The sequence below is a fragment of the Onthophagus taurus genome, chromosome 3, assembly GCF_036711975.1.
Source record: "Onthophagus taurus isolate NC chromosome 3, IU_Otau_3.0, whole genome shotgun sequence".
Lineage (NCBI taxonomy): Eukaryota > Metazoa > Arthropoda > Insecta > Coleoptera > Scarabaeidae > Onthophagus > Onthophagus taurus.
This window is the reverse complement of record NC_091968.1, coordinates 417893-444167: the sequence shown is the minus strand read 5'-3', so window position 1 is coordinate 444167 and position 26275 is coordinate 417893. Positions and strand designations below refer to the sequence as shown.

Here is a 26275-nt window from a genome sequence, read left to right as displayed (position 1 = left end):
TTATCACCTCTTGATAAATTTATCCCATAGATAGTTAAATTCAGCACTCATTGAGATTTATCTATCTGAAAAATTGATCAAGAGGTCTAAACAGCGGACTTGATTATTGTAAACTGGAATAAATTAATAAATAAAATTTTAATTTTAGCTTCTCCAAGTGGTCAAATGATTCAACATCCAACGGTAATCGTTCCAAAACGTCAAAAATCAAAAAGGCCCACTAAAAACAGCTCAAACAACAACAACCCAATGGGTCCTACAAGTCCAGAAGTAGAAGGCGCTTGCACGGGGAGTAGCATCAGAAGAAAAGCGAGCGTTAAAAAGCCCACGAAGAAATCCCAAAACAATCTTCAACACGCCACCGAATTACCCGTCGACGCTTTATCCGCCGCTTTAAGTCCCGTTGAATCCCCAATAACAAATCTTCCAAGTCCCTATGATACCACATCGATGTATTCTAACATGGGTATCGCTGCGACTGGTTTAGAAGCGTTAATGACTACAACTAATAAACAACCTCCTAGTTATGATGATGTGATTAAAAGTAACGCATTACACAATTTGGTAAATATCGAAAATTACGGGGGCGCATTTTTGGCTACTTTCCAAGATGCGATGATGATGCGTCAAATGCAACAGAACACGTTGAGTCCGCCGTATTCGAATCAATCGCCCCCGCATTCCGTTCAATCGAACATGTCGATGTCGCCGCAGCAAGCGTACGGTGGATCACCGTCACCGGCGAAAACGCGGCCTTCTTTACCCACCAGTCCTACGCATATCGCAGCGATGCGAGCTGCAACTCAACAAAAGCACGGTGGTATACCGCAGGCACAAACGTTACCGATGGGGTTCGATTTTAGCCAGGCTGGGTTAGATTTACCGATGGCTTACTCATCGGCTGGACAACAAGCCGCTCCGGCTGCTGCATTGCAACCGCAACAGTTTCAACAGCAGCAACAAAGTTTTTATTTGACACCTCCTTCGCAACATTCGACGGATGTCGCGACGCCACCATCGCAGCATATCAGCGAACATTTTCCGACGCCAAGTCCGGAAAGTCCGGAACACTGGTCGACCAGTTCGCCGATTTCTAGCGTTTCTGATTGGACTGAAAGTCCGACAACGTACACATCCGCCGGTCATCAGACGAACAAAGGTTCTGAGGCTATTTATATTTAAGGTTTGCCAAATAATTATTTTTTTTTTATTGGGATGTTTCAAGATATTTGAATAATTTCTCATATAACTTTTATTATCATTTAAATTGAAATTATGGCAAAAAATTAATTTATTTCTAATAACTTTCCATTTATTTTGATTCATCCCATATTATTTTTTTAATTTCTTTTTCTCAGTATTCCTCCTTTCCCTTTTTTGTATAAGTTATATAAATGTATGATTTTTTGGAGTATTTATTTAGAGCAAGGATAACTAACTAATAATAGTAATAGTAATTAATTAACAAAAATACATTGGAATCATCGTGCCTTTTCAAACGTGAATGACGTAGCCGGTAAGAAGATAAAAAAGTTCTTGTAATATTTTATCTACATATTTTTTAATAAAATGTATATAGTTTTTTTATATATATTGACGACGTAGAGGTAGGGTTTTTATAAAAAAAATCTTTTTAAAATAGTTCCGCCACTTATAATCATTTTAGTTCGTTTAATATGTTTTTCTGTGGATCTTATAAATTAGGCTTACGATCTGTGATTCCTTTTGTGCGTAGCCTTTTATTCGCCAATCAAGACATACAATATTTAAAGTAAGTATATTTTTTTATATCACTCTGAATAATATGAATCAAGTATAACAAAAAAAAAGGACTCTTTAGAAGGATATATTATGTATGTCTTTCCGTTGTTGTTATAAACTTTTTATATAAATTATAATTACATCTCTTGTACATGTACTCTCTTATTTTTTATCTTTAATTGGTTAGTTTAGGTAAATAGCGTATTTTTTTGTAAAAAGTACTGATTAGAGAAGATTCTATAGTTTTTACGATTTATTTTATTTTAGGCGATCCGTTTCGACGAAACGAAGCGTTTTATTTTTTATTTAGGATTAAGTATTATTATTTTTTTAATTTTCAATTGTATTATACGTAACTTAAAATAAAAAAAAGTATGGAATATATATATATATATATATTGAGAATGATGATTTATCCCAAAACTTTTCTGTTATTAAACGTGGGTGGTCTTGTAGTTTCTTGAGTCTTATTATTTCCAATGGTACCTGGATTTACATTTATATACTTCAGCATTGACAGCTTTTCGCATTTCGCACATTTCAAATCCGAAGTAAAATCAAGATGGATCAAAGCCCATAAAAATGAAGACTTTTTCTCAAAAATTATCAATATAATTCGAAATAATAATAAAAAGTTCTTCCCGTGTTATAATCTTATATGGCAAGTAAAAAAAGAGTATCAAAGAACAACCACGAGTGTCAGCGCCGAAAGCCAATTGCCTTTAGTCGATATTGCTGTTAAACGCTTATCTGAATTCCTTAAAGAGGTCATATCAACAATAGTAGAGCAAGAAAGGGATACATTAAAAATTATATACATACAGGGATGTGAAAAACGTTAATTATCCACAATTTTTGAACGATCTGAAATCAATTCCGTGGAGAAACATATATGATCAAGAAAATGTGAATGATAAAATAACTTTTTTCAATAATTGTTTACTTACTCTGATGGATTTGCATGCACCTTTAAAAACTAGACGGTTTACAAAGGCTCCCAGTCCCTGGTTAACAGATAATACTAAACTACTAATGTCTACTCGAGATGATGCGCTTAAAAAATTCAAAAAGTCTAAGCTAACTCAAGACTGGGTTTCATACAAGTTGCATCGCAATCTGGTAACATCAACGGTGCGGGCTGAAAAGAAGGCATACTATGATTACGCCTTACGTAGTAAAGATCCAAAGGCTCTTTGGAGAAAGATTAAACTTCTAAATATAAATAAAAAAATCGATAACAAAGTGCCTAACATTTTTCTTCCAAACGATTTAAATAATTATTTTGTTCACGGTGATTCTTCACTTTATATCCAGACTGATCCCGAATTACCCATATTTTATCAAAATAATGTAAACCCTAGAGTGCAGATAATGCAAGCTTTTATGCCTGTTGATGAACATGAAGTATCTATAATAATTAATAACATTAAAACTGCAGCGGTGGGTTCTGATGGTATCTCAATCTGGATGATTGACTTGTGTACCCCTTTTCTCATTCCTTATATTGCTCACGTAATAAACGCTGCTGTTCATCAATCAGTTTTTCCGGATGCCTGGAAAATGGCTGAAGTAATTGCATTACCTAAAGTATCTTCCCCTTCTGCCCTAAGGGATTTTAGACCGATCAGTATCCTCCCAGTAATGTCAAAAATTTTAGAGAGAGTTTTGGAAAAGCAACTTAGAGCACACTGCGAAAGGTATAGTATACTGCCAGATCAACAATCTGGGTTTCGTTCGGGTTTCAGCTGCGCAACAGCTTTATTGAACCTTACTGATGATGTATTTGCTTCTAGAAAGGCCGGGCAAGCCGCACTTTTGTTATCGTTGGACTTCACCAAAGCATTTGATACAATAAATCATAATATACTTGCATCTAAACTTAATTATTTTGGTCTTGGAAATCAAGCTGCAATTTTGATAGTCATTTTTGTAGGACAGGTCTCAGGTTGTGAAGATTAATAGTCAAGTGTCGAGCGCTCTGTCTGTTACTCGTGGAGTCTCTCAGGGGTCCATTTTGGGGCCACTATTGTTCTCTATTTATACATCTGATTTTGACCAGGTTCTCGAACATTCGCAGATTCACTTGTATGCAGACGATACACAGCTTCTGCTGAGTTTTAATCCAAATAATTGGGTTGATGCCTGCATAAAATTTAACTCAGATATAGCATTATTTTCTGATGTTGCGAAACGCCATGAACTTGTGCTAAATCCATTTAAGTCTTCTGTTCTTCTGTTTTGCGGTAATGTCACAAGGAGAGCGATTAAGCCTTTGATATCCGGTCAATTGGTGGTGGATGGCGAACCTCTTACTGTTTCTGATGATATAAAAATTTTAGGAGTCACATTGGATCATCAGTTGAGGTTTGAGGAGCATGTGGCCAGGTGCTTGAGGGGTGGGTATGGCGCCCTGCGTCTCTTGTATGCCCATAGGGATGTCTTAAGTAAAAAATTAAAAATTATGCTGTGGTTCTAAGCAAATTAAATCACTGCGACGTTGTTTATGGTCCAAATTTAATGGAGGCGAGTGGGCGTCGTATCCAGAACCTTCAGAACGGTTGTCTGAGGTTTATTTACGGAATTCGTAAATATGACCATATTAGTCATAAGTTGGCAGAGACTGGGTGGTTGAACATGAAAAACAGACGTAAACTGCATACAACTTGCGTTTATTATAAAATTATTAAACGTCAGCGGCCTCCTTACTTGCTGCAACGCCTATCTTTCAGAAGCGATGTCCATAACATTAATATAAGGAGGAAAGATATATTGACGGTACCACGCCGCGCCTCGCACCGATCCTTTTCCTACCAGATAGCTAAAACGTACAATGATCTACCTATGAACCTTATAGGATTGAACTGTATTTCGTTCAAGAGTAAATTAAAATCCTCCCTCCTGCTTGAGTCATCATGATTTTTTTTTTTATTATATTTTGAGTTACTAATGTATCGCTTTATACTGGCATGTCGTCGTATTTTGTTATTTTGTTTTTTTTTTTTATTTTGTTTATTAGTATTGTTAAAAACATTCTCATTTTTGCTTTATATATATATTTTCTATATATTATGGAATTATGGATTAAGTGGAAGAGCAGTTGGTTAATAACCAAACTGAACTTCGTCCAGAAAATAAGTCTATTTTCTAAGAGTGTATTATTATTTTCTTTCCTTTTTTTTGCGACTTATAAAGGCATTATTATTATTATTATTATACGTAAATGGGGATGCGATGGATCGCAGCAATCACTGTTCAAGCAAAAATTTGATGAGGAATGCAAATATTTTTCAGAGCTGCTTTGTACCTGTGCGATTAGTTTGTGGCAAAGACTCTGAATGAGTACTATGAGAAAATTCAACACCTTCTTCTCCACGATTTTGCCTCCCGATTATATTTCGTTTCGTGAAAGAGAAGATAATTGTTGTATATTGGTTGGACATATGGAATTAATCTGGAAGTTGCTGCAGCATTACAAAATCAAGAACCATTTGATGGCATCAGTTGTGTTGTGGGTGGAGTCCCTTTCTTCTGTAGTACTTTCCAGACCTCATTCTTTGGCACCTCATCAAACGAAGAGTGCATATACAAGAAAGTTAGATATACAAATTGATCCATTTATCAGTTATACAGCACACAGAAAAAATGAAATCTTCGTCATTCAATGCACGTCCTTCAAGTCGCCTCTCCAGGATTCTGGAGTATAGCTTTGCAATGACATTAATGAGGTATATTGCTTTGATTTTATTTATTCTTGTATAAGGGTGTCCGGTATCTTCCGGATCAGAACATTATACGGTTGTTGAATATGTTATTTTGAAGCGATTTTTCTAATACATTTTTTTTCGAAATATTTATAATAACCGCACGGGACCTGTTTAAAGACGTCCAATAGCGGAATTTAATATTCACGGAAAAAGTTTATTTCTCTTTCCGTGTCGAATCTATTGGTGACACATATCGAAAAAAATGTATTAAAAAAGTCACTTCAGAATAATGTATCCTACAACCGTATAATGCTCTGATCCGGAAGATACGGGACACCTGTGTAGGGATGATTATATTTCTTTGCTAATCTGCTGGTGTCCGCCCTAGTCTCCATACCGTTTGGAAGAGTTCTTTAATTTTTTCGGTCAATACCAAGCCCCCTGTCTTCACTATTTCTAGTACTACCTTGTCCTCCAGCTGCTTTTCCATTCGTCTTCTCCATTCTCCCACGTAACATTATGGGACAAAAAAGAAAAAAATTATGATATTCTAAATATTAAGCAAAGAAAGTTTGAATTCATGATGAAGTTTTAATATGTTAGTAACAATCAAAGCTGCCCACAAGGTCTAGTTTAGAACTAGTTTAGTTGAAATTAATTAGACGACATCAAAATTATGATATACTCAACCCGCCCGACGTTATACATAAGATTTCGACACGTCTATCGTATTTAGTAATACCTTATCTTCTACTAATAGAATCTAATCTTTTCAAGCACCATATAGTCTTCTATTAGCAGTATCTGATCTGCCATTGACAGTATATAATCTTCTACAAGCAGTAACTATTCTTCTATTAGCAGTGTCGAGTCCTCCATTAGCAGTAACAAATCTTTCGTCAATAGTATATGGTTTTCTGTAAGCAGTGTCTAGCATTCTATAGCACTCTTTAGTGGTTCCGTCTGAGATGTGATAACAATTTCGCCTCGACCACAAGCGACCTCAACTTAAATAGACGGCGTCATATATTTTTGCCGAAATATAAGTCGAGGCACTGCAATATATATTATACAATATTGTATTGAGCGGGTTGCTTAATATTGGTTCGATGTAGTAGTAATTCCGCCTCGGTCGCAAGCGACCTCAGCTTAAGTAAACGACGACATATATATTTTTTTTTATTATTCTAAGTCTTCTGCAAGATGTATCTAGTTTACACTAACAACATCAGCGGTATCATCTGACCGAAGAAATTAATCTTCTGCTATATTTACTCTTCTGCATGGAGTATCTAGTCTTCTATTAGTAGTATTTAGTGTTCCAGTGGCTTTAACTAGCAACATATAATTTTATATTAACAGTATCTATCCATTGATAGTATCTAATTTTCTGCAAGAAGAACCTAGTTGTTACAAACAATGTGTAGACTTCCGCCCGCGTTAAGCAGTTTTCTACGAGATCTTCTGAAAACAGTAACAAGTCTTCTATTAACATTATCTAGTATGTACTTCATTATCAGTATCTAGTCTTCTATCAGCATCTCTCATTAAAGAAGTTTTTCGTCAAACATCTGTTTATAATAACAATGGTTGATAGAAAAGTCTGCAACGCAGCTACTGGCACAACATCTACAAGTCGTTGCTATAATTGTGGTGCGACTTCCAAAGACTTTAACCAACTGAATAACAAAAACAAATTTCATTTGAAGCTATTGAATTTGGGCTGTCAATTTTACATGCAAGGATAAGATCTTTCGAAAGCATTCTCCATTTGGCATACAAATTTTCCGTAAAGAAATACAGAAAAGGAGAAATAAATGGAAAAAGAGAGGAAAATAGAAAAACAGGTCAAATTTCGCAAAGAAACTGGTGTTATGAAAAAACGTGCAACACGAAATCATCCGAAATTAGCTTCAGAGATTTCAGGCATGAGTTACGAGTTCATTTATAGGTTGAAAATCATACTGGAAACCATTTCAAGCGGATTCTTGATAGATGTGGCAAAATACGAGAAATATGCACTGGAGACTGCTCGTTTATATGTCGAATTGTATTCTTGGCATCCAATGACAATGCACAAGATATTAATTCACGGAACAGTCATAATAAAAAATATATTACTAGCTATTGGTCAACTATCTGAGAAGGCGCACAACAAGCATTTTAGGACATATCGCCAAGATTTTTCAAGGAAATTTTCTCGAGTCCTGTAATAGAGATATACATATTCAACCGACTTCTCTTAAGCTCCGAACCCCTACTCAGTAGCATGAGGACTTAAAAAGACATTTTTATTCGTTTCTTTCTGAAACCATCAACATGCTCATGCTTCTGTCAGCACAGCCAAACCCAATAGTTCTTCCATCCGAAAATGACGAAGAAGGAGTTATTTCTGACGAAGATTCATTTGTAATTTTTTCCTTCCTCGACCATATTTTTCATAAAATAAACTATTGTTATATCCTTTATATCGTTTAGAAACAATCGCCAAAAATCTAGTATGTAATAAAGAAATTTTGGCCGCGTAGATTGCTTAAATACCTACCCGTATGTGCGTTGTACAGGCTGGTTCAAATTCGATGTCCGAATAGGCTAACTCGGAAACTATAAGAATTAGAAAAAAAGTAGCTTACATGTCATGATCTCGTTTTCGAGAAACTTCTAATGCCGAAAACCTCATAGCGCTATTGTCTTTTGTTTTTCCGCTAGAGGCCAAAATTGAAAATATCGTAAAACCAGCAAGTGCAATTATCTTGGTTATTATTATAGGTGGAGTATTATAACTCAGACATTATATGGACACTTTTTTACAGAGAATTTGATGACGTAGTCAAGAGAATTTCAAGAGAAACAACCACTGATTATTCGCTTATTAAATTCGTTATTTTTTTCTGATTACAAAAATATAGGGTTCGACAGGTCTATTTCTTATTGTTTTAGAATAAAGCTAAAAATAAATTTTTTCTTCAAACGTCATTAAATGACAACTTTGTTGTCGTGTTTACTCGCGGTAGAAGTAAGTCATTGTTGCATAACGACGGTTGCTAAGATCAACATAGCAAAAAAGTACTTCAGCGTTATGACGCTAAAGTAAATTTCACTTTAGCGCCATAACGTTGAAGAACATTTCACTTTAGCGCCGTATTATTTGCAACGTTTGAAGAAAAAATACTATGTTTTATTCGGAAGAGAAGCAGATTCGTTTGTGGCTGGTCCGTCATTGCCGGACTCACTTCGTTCGTCCGGCAAACTGTCGGACACGCCACAATTTTAACGGCTCATCTATCATTAGCGACTCACTGCGTTCGTCGCTAAGCGACAGACCACGCCATAAAAAGCACTGCTTCTCTTCCATATAAAACAATATACTATTATTTTTTCATAAAATTTCCATCTAGTGTCGTTGACGAAATTAAATTTACAGTTTCCTGTAAGTTACGGGGCGGTAGGTAAAATCTAAAAAGTTAACAATTAAATAAGAAAATAACTTCTGGTATTTAAAAACAAATCATTTTTTAATATGTAACATTCTAACATATCAAACTTTTCAAAATTTTCGCAATTAATCTTAAAAACAGGATTGTTAAAGTGACACTTCAGAAAATTTTTGAATACAAACAAATGTTATGTTTATTTGAATTAACCCTTTGTGTCCCAACAAGTCAAACATTTTGAAACTTTGTGACAGAATCAGACAGAATTAAAACGCTATCAAAATACACTCAGTAAAGGCCTTTGAATAAAATTTTAGCAAAATATGCAATCCCTCTATTTTCGCATAGTCTAAGTCATTGAGGTCTTATATATAATCTAGAGAGCGTATGCGGTGGTGGTGGGGGTAATCAGAAAGTCAGACATGTTGGATGTACCGACGTGAACTTAGCTATAGTTTCAAGTCTCTATTGTACCTACAATTATAACCTCACAATTCTCATAAACATATTGTTATTTTTATTAAAATTTGATTTTTGTTGAAAGTTTTCGAATTCTATTCGTTTCACATATGTTTTTATAATTTGATAGGTTGGACGATTATTTACAACAGTCCATAAAATGTTTCTGGTTACTTGACTTGGAATTAACAATTGAAGACCTCGGTATAAGAAGAACAACTCCTTCTCTTGATAAATGGAGCTACTCCCTTCTTGCACCGAGGTCTCCAAATGAAGTTCAAGTAAAGTTTATTATTAAGGACTGTTCAGTTTTTTTAACTAACAATTATTTATAAGCAAAGGTTAACGTGATCAATTGGAATTCCTTTAAATATTTTCTTCTTAGTTTATGTTAATTATAAGGGTTAGGGCTAAAAATTATTAAGTTCTTTTAAAATATCATATAATTAATAATTATTTATCAATAGTTATTAATGTTTTGTTTTGGTTATTACTTTCTGCCTTTCCAGTTTATAATAATGTAAATTCTTACTTATGCAAGAATTATATATATATGTAAGAATTTCGAATTTCCCGCTAAGTTGGTACATCTAACATGGCGACCTTTCTGGCTTCATTTTAGGCGTGGTGGGGACAACAGCATACGCACTCTAGATTATATATAAGACCTCAATGGTCTAAGTGTCAAAAAAGATGCTAATTCAAAAATTCCTGGAAACCGTGTTTATTGAAATTAAGAAATAAAACTTATTTTAAATTGAAGCTTGAAGCTTTCTGTTTAAATCGATGTATAACAATCGATGGGTTGAATTAAAAAAATATTGAGAAAAAGCGTATTGAGTTAAAACAAACATTTTCGTATAACCTAAAAGTGTCAAAAAAGATGCTAATTTAAAAATTCCTGGAAGCCGTATTTATTGAAATTGAGGAATGAAACTTATTTTAAATTAAAGCTCAAAGCTTTCTTTTTAAAATGATGTATAATAATTGTTGGGTTGGATTGGAAGAATATTGACAAAAAACATGTTGAAACAAAACTTACATTTTCGAATAACCTAAAAATGTTAAAAAGATGCTAATTTAAAAATTCCTGTAAGCCGTATTTATTGAAATTAAAGAATGAAACTTATTTTAAATTAAAGCTCAAAGCTTTCTCTTTAAAATGATGTATAATAATTGTTGGGTTGGATTGGAAAAATATAGAGAAAAAAAAAGTTGAAATAAAACTTACATTTTCGTATAACCTAAGAGTATCAAAAAAGATGCTATTTTAAAAATTCCTGGAAGCTGTATTTATTGAAGTTAAGGAATGAAACTTATTTTAAATTAAAGCTCAAAGTTTTCTTTTTAAAATGATCTGTAATAATGACACCTAATAACCATTTATCAAAGAAATACCTTCTTGAACAACAAAATTCAACAGCACCACTTTTCACTAAACTTCTAACCTCACATCTGGATGAATAAGTTTAAAGTGTACCTAAAAATCCTACAGTGCGGATTGCGCCGTTTTTTATACAGATTATTTCTTGTATACACTTGTATAGTAGAAAGTACAGACAGCTCTAAATGCGCCGAATAAATAACTACAGTTTAAAATGCGTGTTTAAAATTACCGGTGTACCGTCGGGACACAAAGGGTTAAAAAAAAATTAAAAAAAAAACATGAGCGCCATCTATCAATAATTTATTAAGTCATTTAATAATAATATTAAATATTAATAAAAAATGTGAAATAACGCAATCTATTCCAACTTATGTGTAAAACATATATAAATTAAATAGTTCAACAAATATATTTGTTTTAAATATCAGAAATATGTTAAACTAAAATTAGAACTAAAACTAGAACTAACACTAGAAACTTTCGGGTTTTGCCGTGCGTCTTTTAATAAAAGGTTTGACGTTTCGGATCAGTTCACTTCGAATCAGTTTCTGAAGAAGGTTGCAACATGACATCCGAAATGTCAAACCTTTTATTAAAAGACGCACAGCAAAACCCGAAAGTTTCTAGTGTTGGTTCTAGTTTTAGTTCTAATTTTAGTTTAATTCACACCGGCCGTGAAAGCCTTCGTACTTATATCAGAAATATCGTCTGTGAAGTTCTAATACCTTGTAACCCTAAAAACATTTTTTTTCAGTAGACATAAAAGACGTTTTATATTAAACTGGGAAAGTATTTGTTTGTTTGTTTTGAAACTGTCAGTTACACAAGGGCTTAGATACAAACATATGATTTTTAATTTTTTAGTAAATATTGTATATTAAAATTTCCAGTGGCTTACGAGTGATTAGCTTTAGATTTTTGTCAAATTTGTGGGTTAGGATGTATTATATTATTTTTACAGAAATAAAACACTATTTAGGAAAAACTATTTTTATTACGAATCAATAAATTCTCTAAAAATTTTTACTCTGAATCATGTTTTAAGCTGTCATAAAAACTATGACAGTCAGTAGGTATTACTGACTTTAACAGCTGCAAATGTTGCCATTTTTGAAATTTTATTTTTCGTTTCTCTTTATACATTTATGGCCATTCTACCATTTGAGAAACAGGTTTTTGTCGTTATGGAAGTTCTCGCCATTCATCATCAAAATCCAATTTGTAATAAATGTTTCCATTCGGCAAATATTGGAGAGCTCTAATATCGGTGACCACAGGATCATTCGTGACCTTAAAGGGAAAATGACAGGCAGTTATAAAGAATGTTTCATAGTATTACTAATTTTTACCTTTCCAGGTCTAATAGATGCATATCTTTGATATTTCTTGATTGAGTAATCTTTAAAATTAAAATATTGCATACATTTAACTTCATATGGAAAGGGCTTCATTCTTGCTTCCTTTGTTATTCGTAGATAATCACTAGGTAAATGAATGTCTCGTCCTTTTAATTTCCTTTCGATGCAGCTGTGAACTGAGTCGCATTCCATTTGTGTGTGTCCAACTTCGAGAAATTTTTGAATAATTTCTATGTTATTATTTACAGAATAGTTTAATAATGCATTTGCTATAATATTATTTCTATTTTGGTAAGTACATCCATCACTGTAAATTATAATTGGTCCAGATTCATTCTGACAGTCTGTTGTTAGGTATTCCATAATGCAAGAAGCAAAAGTCGATGCAGTCATATCTGCTTCAGTTTCACTAAACCAAAAACACTTTGCCTCATGCGTTACTACATTATAAACTGTAAAATTGTGGCAACACAGTTTTAACTTAAAAAATATTGTGCTGCCTTGGACATACGGACACACTTTTACAGCTTGTAAATCCATTGTTAAAACCCGACCTTTTTTGTTCATTTTTGCTTCTTCCTTATCTCTCTTTTTTTCTTCACGAGCCCTTTCTTTTTTACGTCTGTGCGTATTCCATTCTTTGTCTGATAATTGACCAACTTCATGTTTTGTGCACAAATCACATTTATCCTTTTTAATGGGGTGAATTGACAAGTTCATAGAATAAAACATTTTGCTAAAAATTGTTCTCGACAGGGTTACTTTGTTTTCTTCTTTGCACTTGATTTAGGCTTCGGATTACCGTTTCTAAATACAATTTACTTGAATTTGAACGTCCATAATGTGAAGGCAACTTTGGTAAACAATCAAAAAATTCTTTTAGTAACCTCTTATCTTCCACCTTGTCCTGTCGAGTGGTTCGTTTGTTTGATTTGTAGGTCAAATCGAAGCTAGAAGTCATACTGTAACATCCCTTTTGGACCCAATCATGAACGGAATATTCACCTATAGCAAGTGTTTGAAGAAACATTTGTTTACAAACTTGCACTTTGTTCATATTTATTGTGAGAAAATATTTTAAGGAATATTTTCGCCTACTCTCAAAGTTTTTAGTATACGTTCTTTTTGTGACAGTTTTTTCTATGTAATTGATTACAAACACTTTTCGTTGATCCCAATTCATTTTACTCCAGAATTTAGTAAATATGGCATTGCGCTGAACGTCATTAATTTCTGAACAATTCCTGGATTTTACTCTAAGGCACTCTTTTGATTTGCAAGAAGAACCCATTTTTCTTGCTTCTTTTGGGACATTCTGTTTTACTTTACCTTCTTTAGTTCTGCTGTACCCCATGTACGCTTTTCCTTCCATTCGGCTCCTTTTTGCAGAATTTGTTGCCCATTTATCAGGTTGAGCAGTAATACTTCTTTTCCTTCCTTCCGTTATATTGCCATGATTGATATCATTTTCTGTTAATGTCTCATCCTGTTTTGTTTTTTCATCTTTTTGAGCATTATTTCCTTGCTCTTCGTCGCTATCTGATGTACCATTTTCCTTTTTAGGTTCGTAGTCATCGTCATTAAAATCATTGTTAACACATTCTTCGTCTTTTTGTGCATCTAGCTCCAACATTTGAACATCTCTTAAATCCTCAATTATAATATTTTCAACAGGTTGCAGATGGCTTATATCCTACAGCTCCTCTAGCTTCAAATTCGTAATTACATTCAAATTAATTAAAACGCAAACAATGTTAGCATAGTTATGCAAAATAAATAAGTGCAAATATTTTTTGTTAAATATAATAGACTTCGTTTTTATACATAATAATTTAATATACTTACCGTAACTATTTCTATCACTCAGTAAATTTATAGATATCAAGTACTAGTTTAAACACACTTTTGACACAGAAAGCCACACCAATATCAATTATTTTAATAAAACAATAACATTAGTTATAGCGGACACAGCCTACTACAACATTACTTTATTTTAACAATGCCTACTTTTTAATTATTTTTAAATCAAATTACCAAAATTGTTTCTGTACACAATATTTATTCATTTTTTATTGATTCAATTAAAAAAAACATTAAAAAAAATGTATTTTTAAAAAAATACTATTTACAGTATTACAAATCGATTATTTTTTAAATAAATACCTTGTATACCACAGTTTGACTTATACCAAATGTTGCTTAAGAGGTATTCAAATTTTCATTGTGGTGTACGAGGTATTATTGTTTTCTTGTTGAGGTGCATTTTATCTAAATCCCTTTTATCTAAGTAAATGCGTATTTGTGGATTACTAGGTGTTACTAGTACTATGTATAATTCTGTAGATTTCATAAAAATATAATAACACAATTTTGGATTTTTGTGGGTTACAAGGCATTAGAATTTCACAGACGATATGTTTTTTTAATTTTTAGTTATAGTACCGTAATTTACAGGAATCTGTAAATTTAATTTCTTGGACAACACTAAAAGAAAAGTTTATTTTTAGCTTTATTCTAAAACAATAAGAAATAGACCTGTCAAACCCTATATTTTTGTAATCAGAAAAAAATAACGAATTTAATAAGCGAATAATTAGATAAGAGTGGTTGTCTCCATTTAAGAAAACGAAAATTGTGATAATATCTCAAAATCTAAAACCCAATCAATTTTTTTGACTACGTCATCAAATTCTCTGTAAAAAAGTGTCCATATAATGTCATAGTTATAATACTCCACCTATAATAATAACCAAGATAATTATATAATATTTTCAATTTTGGCCTCTAGCGGAAAAACAAAAGACGATAGCGATATGAGGTTTTCGGCATTAGGAGTTTCTCGAAAAACGAGATCATGACATGTAAGCTACTTTTTTTCTAACTCTTATAGTTTCCGAGTTAGCCTATTCGGACATCGAATTTGAACCACCCTGTACTGTTGTAATTTTTGGCTCTATTAACTTTCTCTTGTAAACTTTACAACCTTTGTGATTTATTATAGCCTGGGGCTGTATGGAAGCGTAAAATCTCGGCAATTTGGTGTACCACTTCAGATTTAAAAACGAATATTGTTGTAAATCATAAAATAATGAGGAAGTAGTTGAACATGAAGATTATAAAAACATAAAGATAAACGGATCACGAATGGACTAATATTTGATTTTATCGTACCTTTATTTACGATTACAAATAACATGAATGCTTGATTGCGATAACGTTTTATTATCTGTGTATCAGCATTTTAAAACCCGTAGTCGATGATTCAACATGCGGTGTCAAACTTCAAAGTTACCGAATAAGTTTCTTGTTGTTTTTGTATATACAAGTGTTATGTTTAAGTTTTGTGGTGGCGATGTAAGTAAATCTTGCTCTTCTTTAACATATTGATTACATAAACCAGTTTAAACAATTTTTAGGATTCTTCCGAGGAATATTACCAAAATGAATCCATGAGTTTAATTGACGAAAATGTTAATTCGATCGAAGAAAATCCGTCAAGATTTTGTTTTGAGAACATTACTCACGGATTATTAAATCAAACTTGGTGCGAAACGACCGTAAGCAAAAGATTCGTTTTTCCTTGCGTAAACCCATGCAGAAATAACGATGGAACCTTTACTATGAGAAGATGCGAAATAATTAATGGAATTCCAACTTGGTCAAAAATTTACAACCCTTGTAATTACCCCAACTTATCAAATTTAACAACGTTTTTGAGTTCGGCAAATAACCAATTTTCTACAAATACATTAAATTATGTATCGGCATACATTAAGAATCAAAACGCAATATTAACTGAATTAGACGTTGAATTAACAGCGAATATCTTAGAGAACGCATCACATCAGCCTACAAAAATAGAGCATAAAGAGTCGTTTTTTAGTGTCATAAATAGTTTACTCTACGCGAATCAATCCGTATTTAAGTCTTCGCGAAATTTTGGCTCAACCGATAAGATCATTAAATCCACAGATAATTTCGTAATCGGTTTATCGGAAGAAACGGAATCTTATTCGATAAATTTAACAAACGTTGCGTTTGAATTAATCGAACCTCAAACTAACTCAAAAGAAGATTACTTCAATATTAATTTTAATAACGTAGTTGTGAAAATTCCGGTTGATATTTTAAATACTTCCATGTTAACCACCTTTAAATCGAATAATTTATTTCTTGAAGGAAACGTCGTTAGTGATATCGTCGATTTAAAAGTTTTGGGTGTAACACAAATCTTGAATAATACAATTAGCATCTATTTACCCGTTGATCCTTTAATTGAAGTTAATTGTTCGTTTTGGAGGTTTGAAGGTGAAGTTGGAAATTGGTCAATTGATGGTGTTGAAACGATAAGATTAAGTGATGATCTTGTTGAGTGTAGAACGAATCATTTAACCGCGTTTGTTTTATTAGGAATTTCTGATAGAATTTTCGAAAATTTATCGGAAACGAATCAAATAATTTTGCAAATAATTAGTACGATTTTATGTTCGTTTTCATTAATAGGATTAATTATAATATTTATAACTTGTTTCTTTATAAAAAAATGGTACAGAAAACGAATTAATACAATGCAAATTTCGGCTGTAATAACTTTGGAAATCATTTTAATTTTTTTAAACGATGTAATTACGATTATCGATGGTTTATTTTGCAAATTTTTTGGGATTACAATGCATTATTTAGTTCTTGTAAAATTCGTTGTGATGTTTTTCATCGCCAGAAGGCAATTCGAAAATTTCGTCACCGTTTTAACCAGCAGAAATAGATCCCGAAACTTCTTAATCACCACTTTCATCGCTTTCTCAATCCCGATTATAATAGTCGGAATTTCAGCGGGAATATTCCCCGATCATTACAATTCCGGAGATGTTAACTTTTGTTATCCAAAATCCGAAGCGTTTATTTACTTCTTAATAATTCCCATTGCGTCAATTCTTGTTGCAAATATCATTATTTTTAGTTTGGTTATGTTCAAAATTTCTGGTAGCATTTCGAGAGATAAAAAACAAAAAATTTTGCAAACTAAGTTAGCTGTGATGTTGTTCTTTATGTTAGGATTAACTTGGATTTTTAGCGTTCTTTCTCACGTGGTTCAAACACTCTGGGTTCAATTAGCGCTGATTTATACGTTTGCAATTTTGTCACCTTTACAAGGTTTTGTTATTTTTGTGTTTGCGATCGTTTTTGACTCGGATGCGAAAACGTTCTGGTTGGATTGTTGGAATAAATTGAAATATAGTCCTTTGGATGTCGAAAATACTAAGAACACAACTTCCACTGCTATTTTAATGTCTTCTGTTACTAAATCTGAAGATGATAATTAGATTTTTAAAATAATATTTATTTATTTTTGCAGATTAATATAACATTGCAGTGTAGTTAGGCAACTTAATATACACATAAAATGTGCGGCTGTGTTGATACCTTGTTAATTATCGAATAAACTTCGTTGTAGAAAATGCATGTTTTATTTATAAAGAAGGAATAATTAAAGAATACCTGTCCCACTTAAAAATCGATGATTTTTTTTTTAATCGGTAGGAAATGACTCAAAAGATGTGTTAATGATAAAAAAAAAGTGCGGAAAAGTGTAGTACTTACCGAAAAATCACTTTAAAGTTGCGATTTGACGTTTCTTTTTGGAAGTTCAAAGCAATGTTAAATATGCATTTTCGTATTAAATCCTAACCTGAAATTGTTTAATTTATACCCGCGCACAAAATAAAAAGTTATTTTCACTAAACTTATTGAGATTACAACATATTTACGGATGAAAACCTTATTTCTTAGGCTATCAATGCATAACGACAATTACCTGTCGTTAGATAGAATTGTTTCTACCAAATGTGTGTTAATAGATTGTGTATCAATTGATCTGTCAAACGACTAAAATATCTTTAAATTGTAAATATCAATGATAAATAAGTATAGTAGCTTATTTAATAATAGTTTGCTTAAATTAAAATAGTTATTAAAAAAGACATGTGTATACATGGTTACAAAATAAAAATAAATAAATAACCCGTGTGACGATAGCAACAAACTGTGCATTTAACCAAATGACAATTACAACTGACAACACAAGCAATGTTAACCATGTATTTTCGTATTAAATCCTAACCTCAAATTGTTTAATTTATACCCACGCACAAAATAAAAAGTTATTTTCACTAAACTTGTTGAGATTACAACATAATTATTCATAATAACACCTATGTGAAGTTAGCCCCCAACTAAATAGCATTTTACATGTATAGTATTTTGATTATAACATGAAAACCAGTGAACCGATTTCGATAAATAATGTCTCATTCGAAAGCTTAATCCTTGGACAATACGAAAGTGGAAATGCCCGTGAAAATTTGAAAACTCTTTCGAATTTCGCTAAAACGTCAAAATAATGCGAAGATACACGAAAATAACACAAAATTGACCTTGTTTAAGTGGTGATAACTCGTAAACGATGTACCCGATGATCAAAATCTATACGTCACTCGATTCGTCATAGTGTCTTCTATCGAAATCACAAAATGCTTGATTTCAATTCTCTCCCGCTAAGTTTATACAGCCCTCGGAATGACACCATCTTCGGCTCGTTGTTTATGCACGTGTGAACGCTCGTGCTATTAATTAATTTTTAATTTAAACTAAATCGACTATAATTAGAGAACAGTTTGACGGATTTTAATGTTTTATATCTCAATCGAAAGTTTGTGTCTGGCTGAATGCTGTTGTCGAAATGCCCGATTCGAAATATTTAAGGATTTTGATTAAAACACAACAAACGAATTAATTAAACACATCAATTATCTCCGTAACTAATTGACCAATTTTAGTCATCAAAATCTCGGTCGAAAGTATGATCTGCAATGAATGCGAAGGTGGAAATGCCCGATTTCAAAATTCAGTTACAATCGTTACATAGACTGTGTGTCTATTAACTGTGTACAAGAGCGTCGCCAGATAGGAGCAAAGATAGATTCGAAAAAAGAAATTGAATTGAATATAAGATACAAATAGATTCTAAAAATCTATTTGAAATGTTTATAATCTGTTATCGCATTTAAATAGAGAGCATGAGAGTTAAATAAAAATTTGTTATTAAAAGACTTCAAACCACTTAAATATGATAATTAGGATAATTATTAGTTAGTTTAACGTTATTTTGGAACTTAATAACACATATTATTGATGAAAATCCCTTTCGTAGTTACAAAGTTTTAACATCAAAAGTTCATAACGTAGGGTGTATGACGTAAGATGGGTTTATGAGAAAGTTGAACTTGTTCATTCATAAGTAGATAGTTATTATTATCTTTATAATTTGTTACACGAATGAAAAAGCTCAACTCCTCCATAATTTATATTATGTTCAGTCTTTATGTGGTGCTAAAAAATATTGGAATTTTCTTTAGTTTTATGTTTCTAGTTTTCAGCCTCCTCCACATTTGTCCGATAGCAACAAACTTGTATCCGTAATTTTTTATCTACTTTCTTAGCTGATATCTTTCTTATTATTAGAGATAATTCGAGATAATAATTAGAGATTCTTTCTCTATCTAAAACCGGTCTTTGTCTGTCGATAAGTTAATACTAAGATCAATCTGTACTTAAACTACAAAGCGGTGGCTCTGTACTTAGATTAAATAGCTTAAAATTACCAAACTTCAAGCCTTTGTGCAATTGTTATCAAACCGATGTTTAAAAAACTATTATCACACTCGGAAAGAGCGCTCTTTAAATTTATTATATCTTAACCCGGGTTTTCGTTGGTAAATGGGTCTATCGGCGTCATGCTTAAATCGCCCTTAATATACATCCCTACACGCAAAAACGTTTAATTACTATTCCTTTAAACAAGTTTCTTATTTGATATTGGGAAAACTATAGAAGTATAGATCTATCTTATCTACAATTTGCTGCTCTTTCTAATGGTGTATAACACGCGGCTATCGCTGCTTGGTTATAGAGTTTTTTCCTGGTGATATAAGAAAGTTATTGATCCCAACAATGTTTAAAAGTAACTAAAACGTGTGAATTTGGTAATTTTTTGACCAAAAACGTCCTTGTGTAAGTCTATAACTTCATGATATACTTCTATAGTTTTCCTCATATCAAATATGTAAGAAAGTTGTTTAGAGGTAGAGCAATTAAACGTTTCTGTATATAGAGATGTATATTAAAGGTGATTTAACCATGATGCTAATTGATATTGACCAACAAAAACCCGGATTAAGATATTTGAAGGAGCGTTCTTTCTGATTGTAAACACAGTTTTTTAAAATTCGGTTTGATAACAATTGCACAAGGGCTTGAAGTTTGGTAATATTAAGCTATTTTACGTACAGAGCGGTGTTCTTCATCTTTTATTGATTTTAATATTAACATATCGGCAAACGAGGACCGACGATTTCATAAAGAAAGAATCAAGCTTTCATATGGTGCATTTAGTGTTCTGCTATATCTAATAATAAGAAAGATATCAGCTAATAAAATAGATAGGAAATTGCGGATAAAAATTTGTTGTTGGAAGGTTTGTTGCTATCGTTGCTATCGTCACATCGTCAATCGGGCATTTCCACTTTCGTATTGGCCAAGGATTAAGCTTTCGAATGAGACATTGTTTATCGAAATCGGTTCACCGGTTCTCATGTTATAATTAAAATACTATACATGTAAAATTCTGTTTAATTGGGGACTAACTTCACATAGGTGTCATTATGAATAATTATGTTGTAATCTCAACAAGTTTAGTGAAAATAACTTTTTATTTAGTGCGTGGGTATAAATTAAACAATTTGAGGTTAGGATTTAATACGAGAAAATACATGGTTAACATTGCTTGTGTTGTCAGTTGTAATTGTCATTTGGTTAAATACACAGTTTGTTGCTATCGTCACACGGGCTATTTATTTATTTTTATTTTGTAACCATGTCTTTTTTAATAACTATTTTAATTTAACTAAACTACTATTAAATAAGCTACTATACTTATTTATCATTTATATTTACAACATAAAGATTTCAAAGAGCTTTCAGTCATTTGACAGATCAATTGATACACAATCCATTAACACAAAGTCTATTAATACACATTTGGTAGAAACAATTCTATCTAACGCCATTTAATTGTCGTTCTGCATCGATAGCCTAAGAAACAAGGTTTTCATCCGAAAATATGTTGTAATCTCAACAAGTTTAGTGAAAATAACTTTTTATTTTGTGCGTGGGTATAAATTAAACAATTTCAGTTTAGAATTTAATACGAAAATGCAATTTTAACATTGCTTTGAACTTCCAAAAAGAAACGTCAAATCGCAACTTTAAAGTGATTTTTCGGTAAGTACTACACTTTTCCGCACTTTTTTTTTATCATTAACACATCTTTTGAGTCATTTCCTACCGATTAAAAAAAAATTCATCGATTTTTAAGAGGGACAGCTAATCTTAATATATGCCAATCTCTGAATTAATTCACTTGAGCCTGTATATTATTTTATTTTTTTGTGATCAAACTAACAATTTTAGGAGAAAATGTCAAGATACAAAAAAGGTGCGTATTGAATCCTATTATTTAAATCAAGTTTTTAAATAGAAAAATGTAGACGTATTAAAAAGTTGTAATGCAAAGTATTATGGGGTTGATTTTTTCAGCCTCTTATAATAACATTTTCGGGTTATAAAAATCGTCAAAAAGTGTCATTTTATTAACAACAGTTACCTGCCAAATTTCAATCTTCTAAATTCCTCCATAGTGGATTTATTAAATAAAAACAATTTTTTCCCCTAACTTTAAAGTACTGTAACTAGGTGGGGAAGAGGTTTTGAAAAATCACTCCTTGAAATCAGTCGGATTAATGTAGAAACAGTCAGTATATTAATGAACTTTTTTAAGGTGACGTTATTGTGTTGACTGAACATAATGAAAATCATGAATACATAATAACAAAAAACATGACAAATCCTGCTAACTACTTATAATTGCAAATTACAAATTACTTATGTTGTAAAATAGTAACTTTATTGCTTATTTTAATTATGCATGGAAAGGGACACGATTGCTGAAAAAACTAAAATGACTTTTGTTTATGGAGCAGTCAAAGATATTAATGTTGCCCAAAATTTATTCGAACAAAGATTTCTAGACAGACACATCCTATCTTGTGTCATAAATTTCACCAGTACGCTGTTTGCATCAAGAGCTTCAGGAATGATATCCATTATTGGTTACTAGTGTAACGAAGTTACATTATTTTTATTTTTCAAAAACCAAATATTCCGAAAAATTACCGAAAATTAAATATATCCGAGTATACTTCCCACACTACCTCGATACGTTACAGTTTCCACCCGATTTGTAGAAATTCCGAAAAAGATATCTTATCTCCTTATCACCGCCCGTTTATGCAACCCAATTCACATTTTATTAATTTTGATAATTTTCTTAATTAGACTTTGATTTTCTCCGTTTTCGAAACCGTTATCTTAAATTCCAACAACGTTCCCTGACCGAATCATCAATAAATGAAAGTGATTAATAAAATTGCTGAATCACGAAAACATGTGCTTTCCGAAAAATTATTATCAAATAAGTAAATAATTCCGAAATTAACAGATTTCCAAACGAGATACGACAAGCCACATGTTTCTATCAGTCCAGCCGACCGTCCCGAGGAAGCTTCAGCAGCCAGCGAGCTACCGTCGAGCTACCGTATAGCGACTAGTTTTTATGATGCGGAATTAGAAATCGTAGACTGATCAAACCGATTTCAAACATGTACAAATATCATGAAATAACCGTTGAACGATTCTAAAGATGATCCGCTTATTATTAATACAATAATTCACCGAAAATCATCCCGCATCGTAATTAATTAAATTACTCCATTCCTGATGGTCATCCGTTGAAAATATTGCCCATGTAGGATTGCCCCGAACATCACCCAACTGCTGGAATTGTTTTGTGTTAAGGTGCGCGTAAATTAATACCGATTAATTGGTTTTAACATGAAACACGTGGTCGGGAAAACGTTTGTGAATATAAGTGCCGTAAACAGTGGCCGATTTTGTTAAAAATATTTTTGTGATTTTCCGTATAAGTAAGGGTATCTTTTAATTTGTGTTATAAATTTTTCCGTTAATTATTGTTGATTAATTGTTAATTACTCCGCCGTTCTTTAGCCGATTTTAAAGACTGTAATTATGTAATTTTATGTCCCGCATCCACCGGTGTGAAGACAGCAGTAAAAGATAGCAGTAAAAATTTCCGATGATACCCGAACGCCCATAGACGTCCGTAATACCGGACACACGGGGGCTCAATTTTTTCTAACAAAAAAACATTACATTATCAACTTAAGAAGTTAATTACAGTATATTAAAAGTAATTAATATATTTATCACTAATATCAAGGTACAATCAGCAATTTTAATTAAAATAACTGGCTCCAGCTCCCTTATTGGTTCGAAGATCCGCACCAAACTTTATATACGCCTTCTAGACATGATAAGAAATATATTTATCGAAAGAAATTCCACTTGCAAAGGGTCCGCGGGGGTGAACTACCCCGCAGTAGATTATAATTTGCTCTACCGCCCTTATTCGGTCAAAGATCCGAACCAAACTTTACACAAGTGATCTAGACTACATTAGAATCAAATATCCGTTAACAATTTCCACTTGCATAGGGACCACGGGGGTGAACTACCCACCAGTAGATTTTAATTACCCCTACCGCCCTTATTCGGGCGAAGATCCGAACCAAACTTTACACAAATCTTCTAAACTACATTAGAATCAAATATCCGTTAACAATTTCCACTTGCATAGGGACCGCGGGGGTGAACTACCCACCAGTAGATTTTAATTACCCCTACCGCCCTTATTCGGTCGAAGATCCGAACCAAACTTTACACAAATCTTCTAAACTACATTAGAATCAAATATCCGTTAACAATTTCCACTTGCATAGGGACCGCGGGGGTGAACTACCCACCAGTAGATTTTCATTACCCCTACCGCCCTTATTCGGTCGAAGATCCGAACCAAACTTTACACAAATCTTCTAAACTACATTAGAATCAAATATCCGTTAACAATTTCCACTTGCATAGGGACCGCGGGGGTGAACTACCCACCAGTAGATTTTAATTACCCCTACCGCCCTTATTCGGGCGAAGATCCGAACCAAACTTTACACAAATCTTCTAAACTACATTAGAATCAAATATCCGTTAACAATTTCCACTTGCATAGGGACCGCGGGGGTAAACTAGCTACCGGTAGATTTAAATTACCAATACGAAGGGGGGCGTTGACACAAATGGTCAAATGTGTCAAACCTATATAGTAAGTAGAAAAACCAGGAGGTCGACTTTATCCTTTCGGGTAAAATTATATGGGAAATAATTAATCAAAAACGCGCAAAACAAAATAGACAAAATTAAAGCCAAATTCGATCCAAATGATGTTAATGATTACTTTATTAAGGTACCTCTTGAATTGCCTTTTGTAAACAATTAATGTTGCTGATTGTGGGTTTTCCATTGATCAAGCAACATTTGTTGAGGTTCGTGACATAATAAACTCGCTAACATACATGGATGATTGCCGTAGGTCCTTTACAAACCATAATATACTGACCTTTCCGTCATTGTACATTTTGGAATGTGTAATATTTGTAAGGCGAAATTTCGACGACTTTATTAGTCATGACACTTTACATAAATATCGGACTAGAAACGGTACCCAACTGAGACCGGCCTTTTGTAGACTAGGTCGAAGTCAGTGCCATTTTAAATTTCTTTGAGTAAAATTCTATAACAAAATACCGAATGACATTGCTCGGTTGCCTCCTGAACTGTTCAAGAATAAAATTAAAACTTTTTTAATTCGGAAGGCCTACTATTCGTACTCTGACTATTTGTGCGACACCATACACTTGCGTGACTTTGGTGGTTAATGTTAATGTTTTTGTTCTGTAAACAACGGGATGTTCGATGATTTTTTTGTTAAGTACTAAAGTTAAGACTGCTGACGTATTTATATAAATATTGTTAACATTTATACTAAATAAATTCGAATTTGAATCCTCTTTTTTCAACAATAAATATGGCAGGAATAAATGCCCACATTTTGTACAGTTTCAGCGACAAAACAAAAGCAAAGCCGTAATTTAGAAAAGATTTTCTAAAAAATTTGGCATTGAAGATGAACGGATTTTTGATTGAAAGAAGCCAAATAACTACCCTGAACCAACAGGGTAGTTAAAACACAAAAGGGAAAGCTCCAAGAACCAACAGATATAGACACTCCATCGACATCGCAGCAAACAGATCCACATTCAAGAAAAATCAGAGAACGATGCCAATTATGTGGTAGGGCTAAAAATAATTATACAACAAAAACATGTGATGAGTGCTATGAATTTATGTGCAAAAAGCATCTGATTAGAAAACAAGTTTATCTCAAATGTAATGATCCCAATAATTCAGATGACTCATAATAATATTAATTTTTTTTTTAATTATTTTAGAATGTCTTAAAATTGTCAACGGATATTTGATTCTAAGGTAGTCTAGATCACTAGTGTAAAGTTTGGTTCGGATCTTCGCCCGAATAAGGGCGGTAGGGGTAATTAAAATCTACTGGTGGGTAGTTCACCCCCGCGGTCCCTATGCAAGTGGAAATTGTTAACGGATATTTGATTCTAATGTAGTTTAGAAGATTTGTGTAAAGTTTGGTTCGGATCTTCGACCGAATAAGGGCGGTAGGGGTAATTAAAATCTACTGGTGGGTAGTTCACCCCGCGGTCCCTATGCAAGTGGAAATTGTTAACGGATATTTGATTCTAATGTAGTTTAGAAGATTTGTGTAAAGTTTGGTTCGGATCTTCGAACCAATAAGGGAGCTGGAGCCAGTTATTTTAATTAAAATTGCTGATTGTACCTTGATATTAGTGATAAATATATTAATTACGTTTAATATACTGTAATAAACTTCTTAAGTTGATAATGTAATGTTTTTTTGTTCGAAAAAATTGAGCCCTCGTGTGTCCGGTATTACGGACGTCTATGGGCGTTCGGGTATCATCGGAAATTTTTACTGCTATCTTTTACTGCTGTCTTCACACCGGTCCCGCATCCGATAGCGCCGTCAGAATTTTGCTA

The 26275-nt window shown here is 32.8% G+C and overlaps 2 protein-coding genes across 3 annotated transcripts in view; both read left to right on the top strand.

Moving 5' to 3' along the window:
* The window catches only part of LOC111416873 (neurogenic locus Notch protein), an 81170-nt gene extending 79019 nt beyond the window's left edge, over positions 1–2151 (top strand). The window contains exon 12 of the mRNA XM_023048978.2: positions 149–2151. Coding sequence (XP_022904746.2) covers positions 149–1182 — 1034 coding nt within the window. The 3' untranslated portion in view covers positions 1183–2151. The remainder of the gene's footprint in view (positions 1–148) is intronic.
* Positions 2152–15112: 12961 nt separating this feature from the next.
* On the top strand, positions 15113–21005 carry LOC111416874 (adhesion G-protein coupled receptor G2-like). Of its 2 annotated transcripts, none has more exons than XM_023048979.2 (2): positions 15113–15460; positions 15523–21005. In XM_023048979.2, exons 1-2 carry the CDS (start codon positions 15374–15376, stop codon positions 17428–17430), a joined length of 1995 nt encoding a protein of 664 aa, XP_022904747.2. In that variant the 5' UTR covers positions 15113–15373; the 3' UTR covers positions 17431–21005. The 2 variants fall into 2 exon arrangements, with proteins under 2 accessions (XP_022904747.2, XP_071051079.1); XM_071194978.1 differs by having other exon boundaries at positions 15507–21005.
* Positions 21006–26275: the final 5270 nt, after the last annotated feature.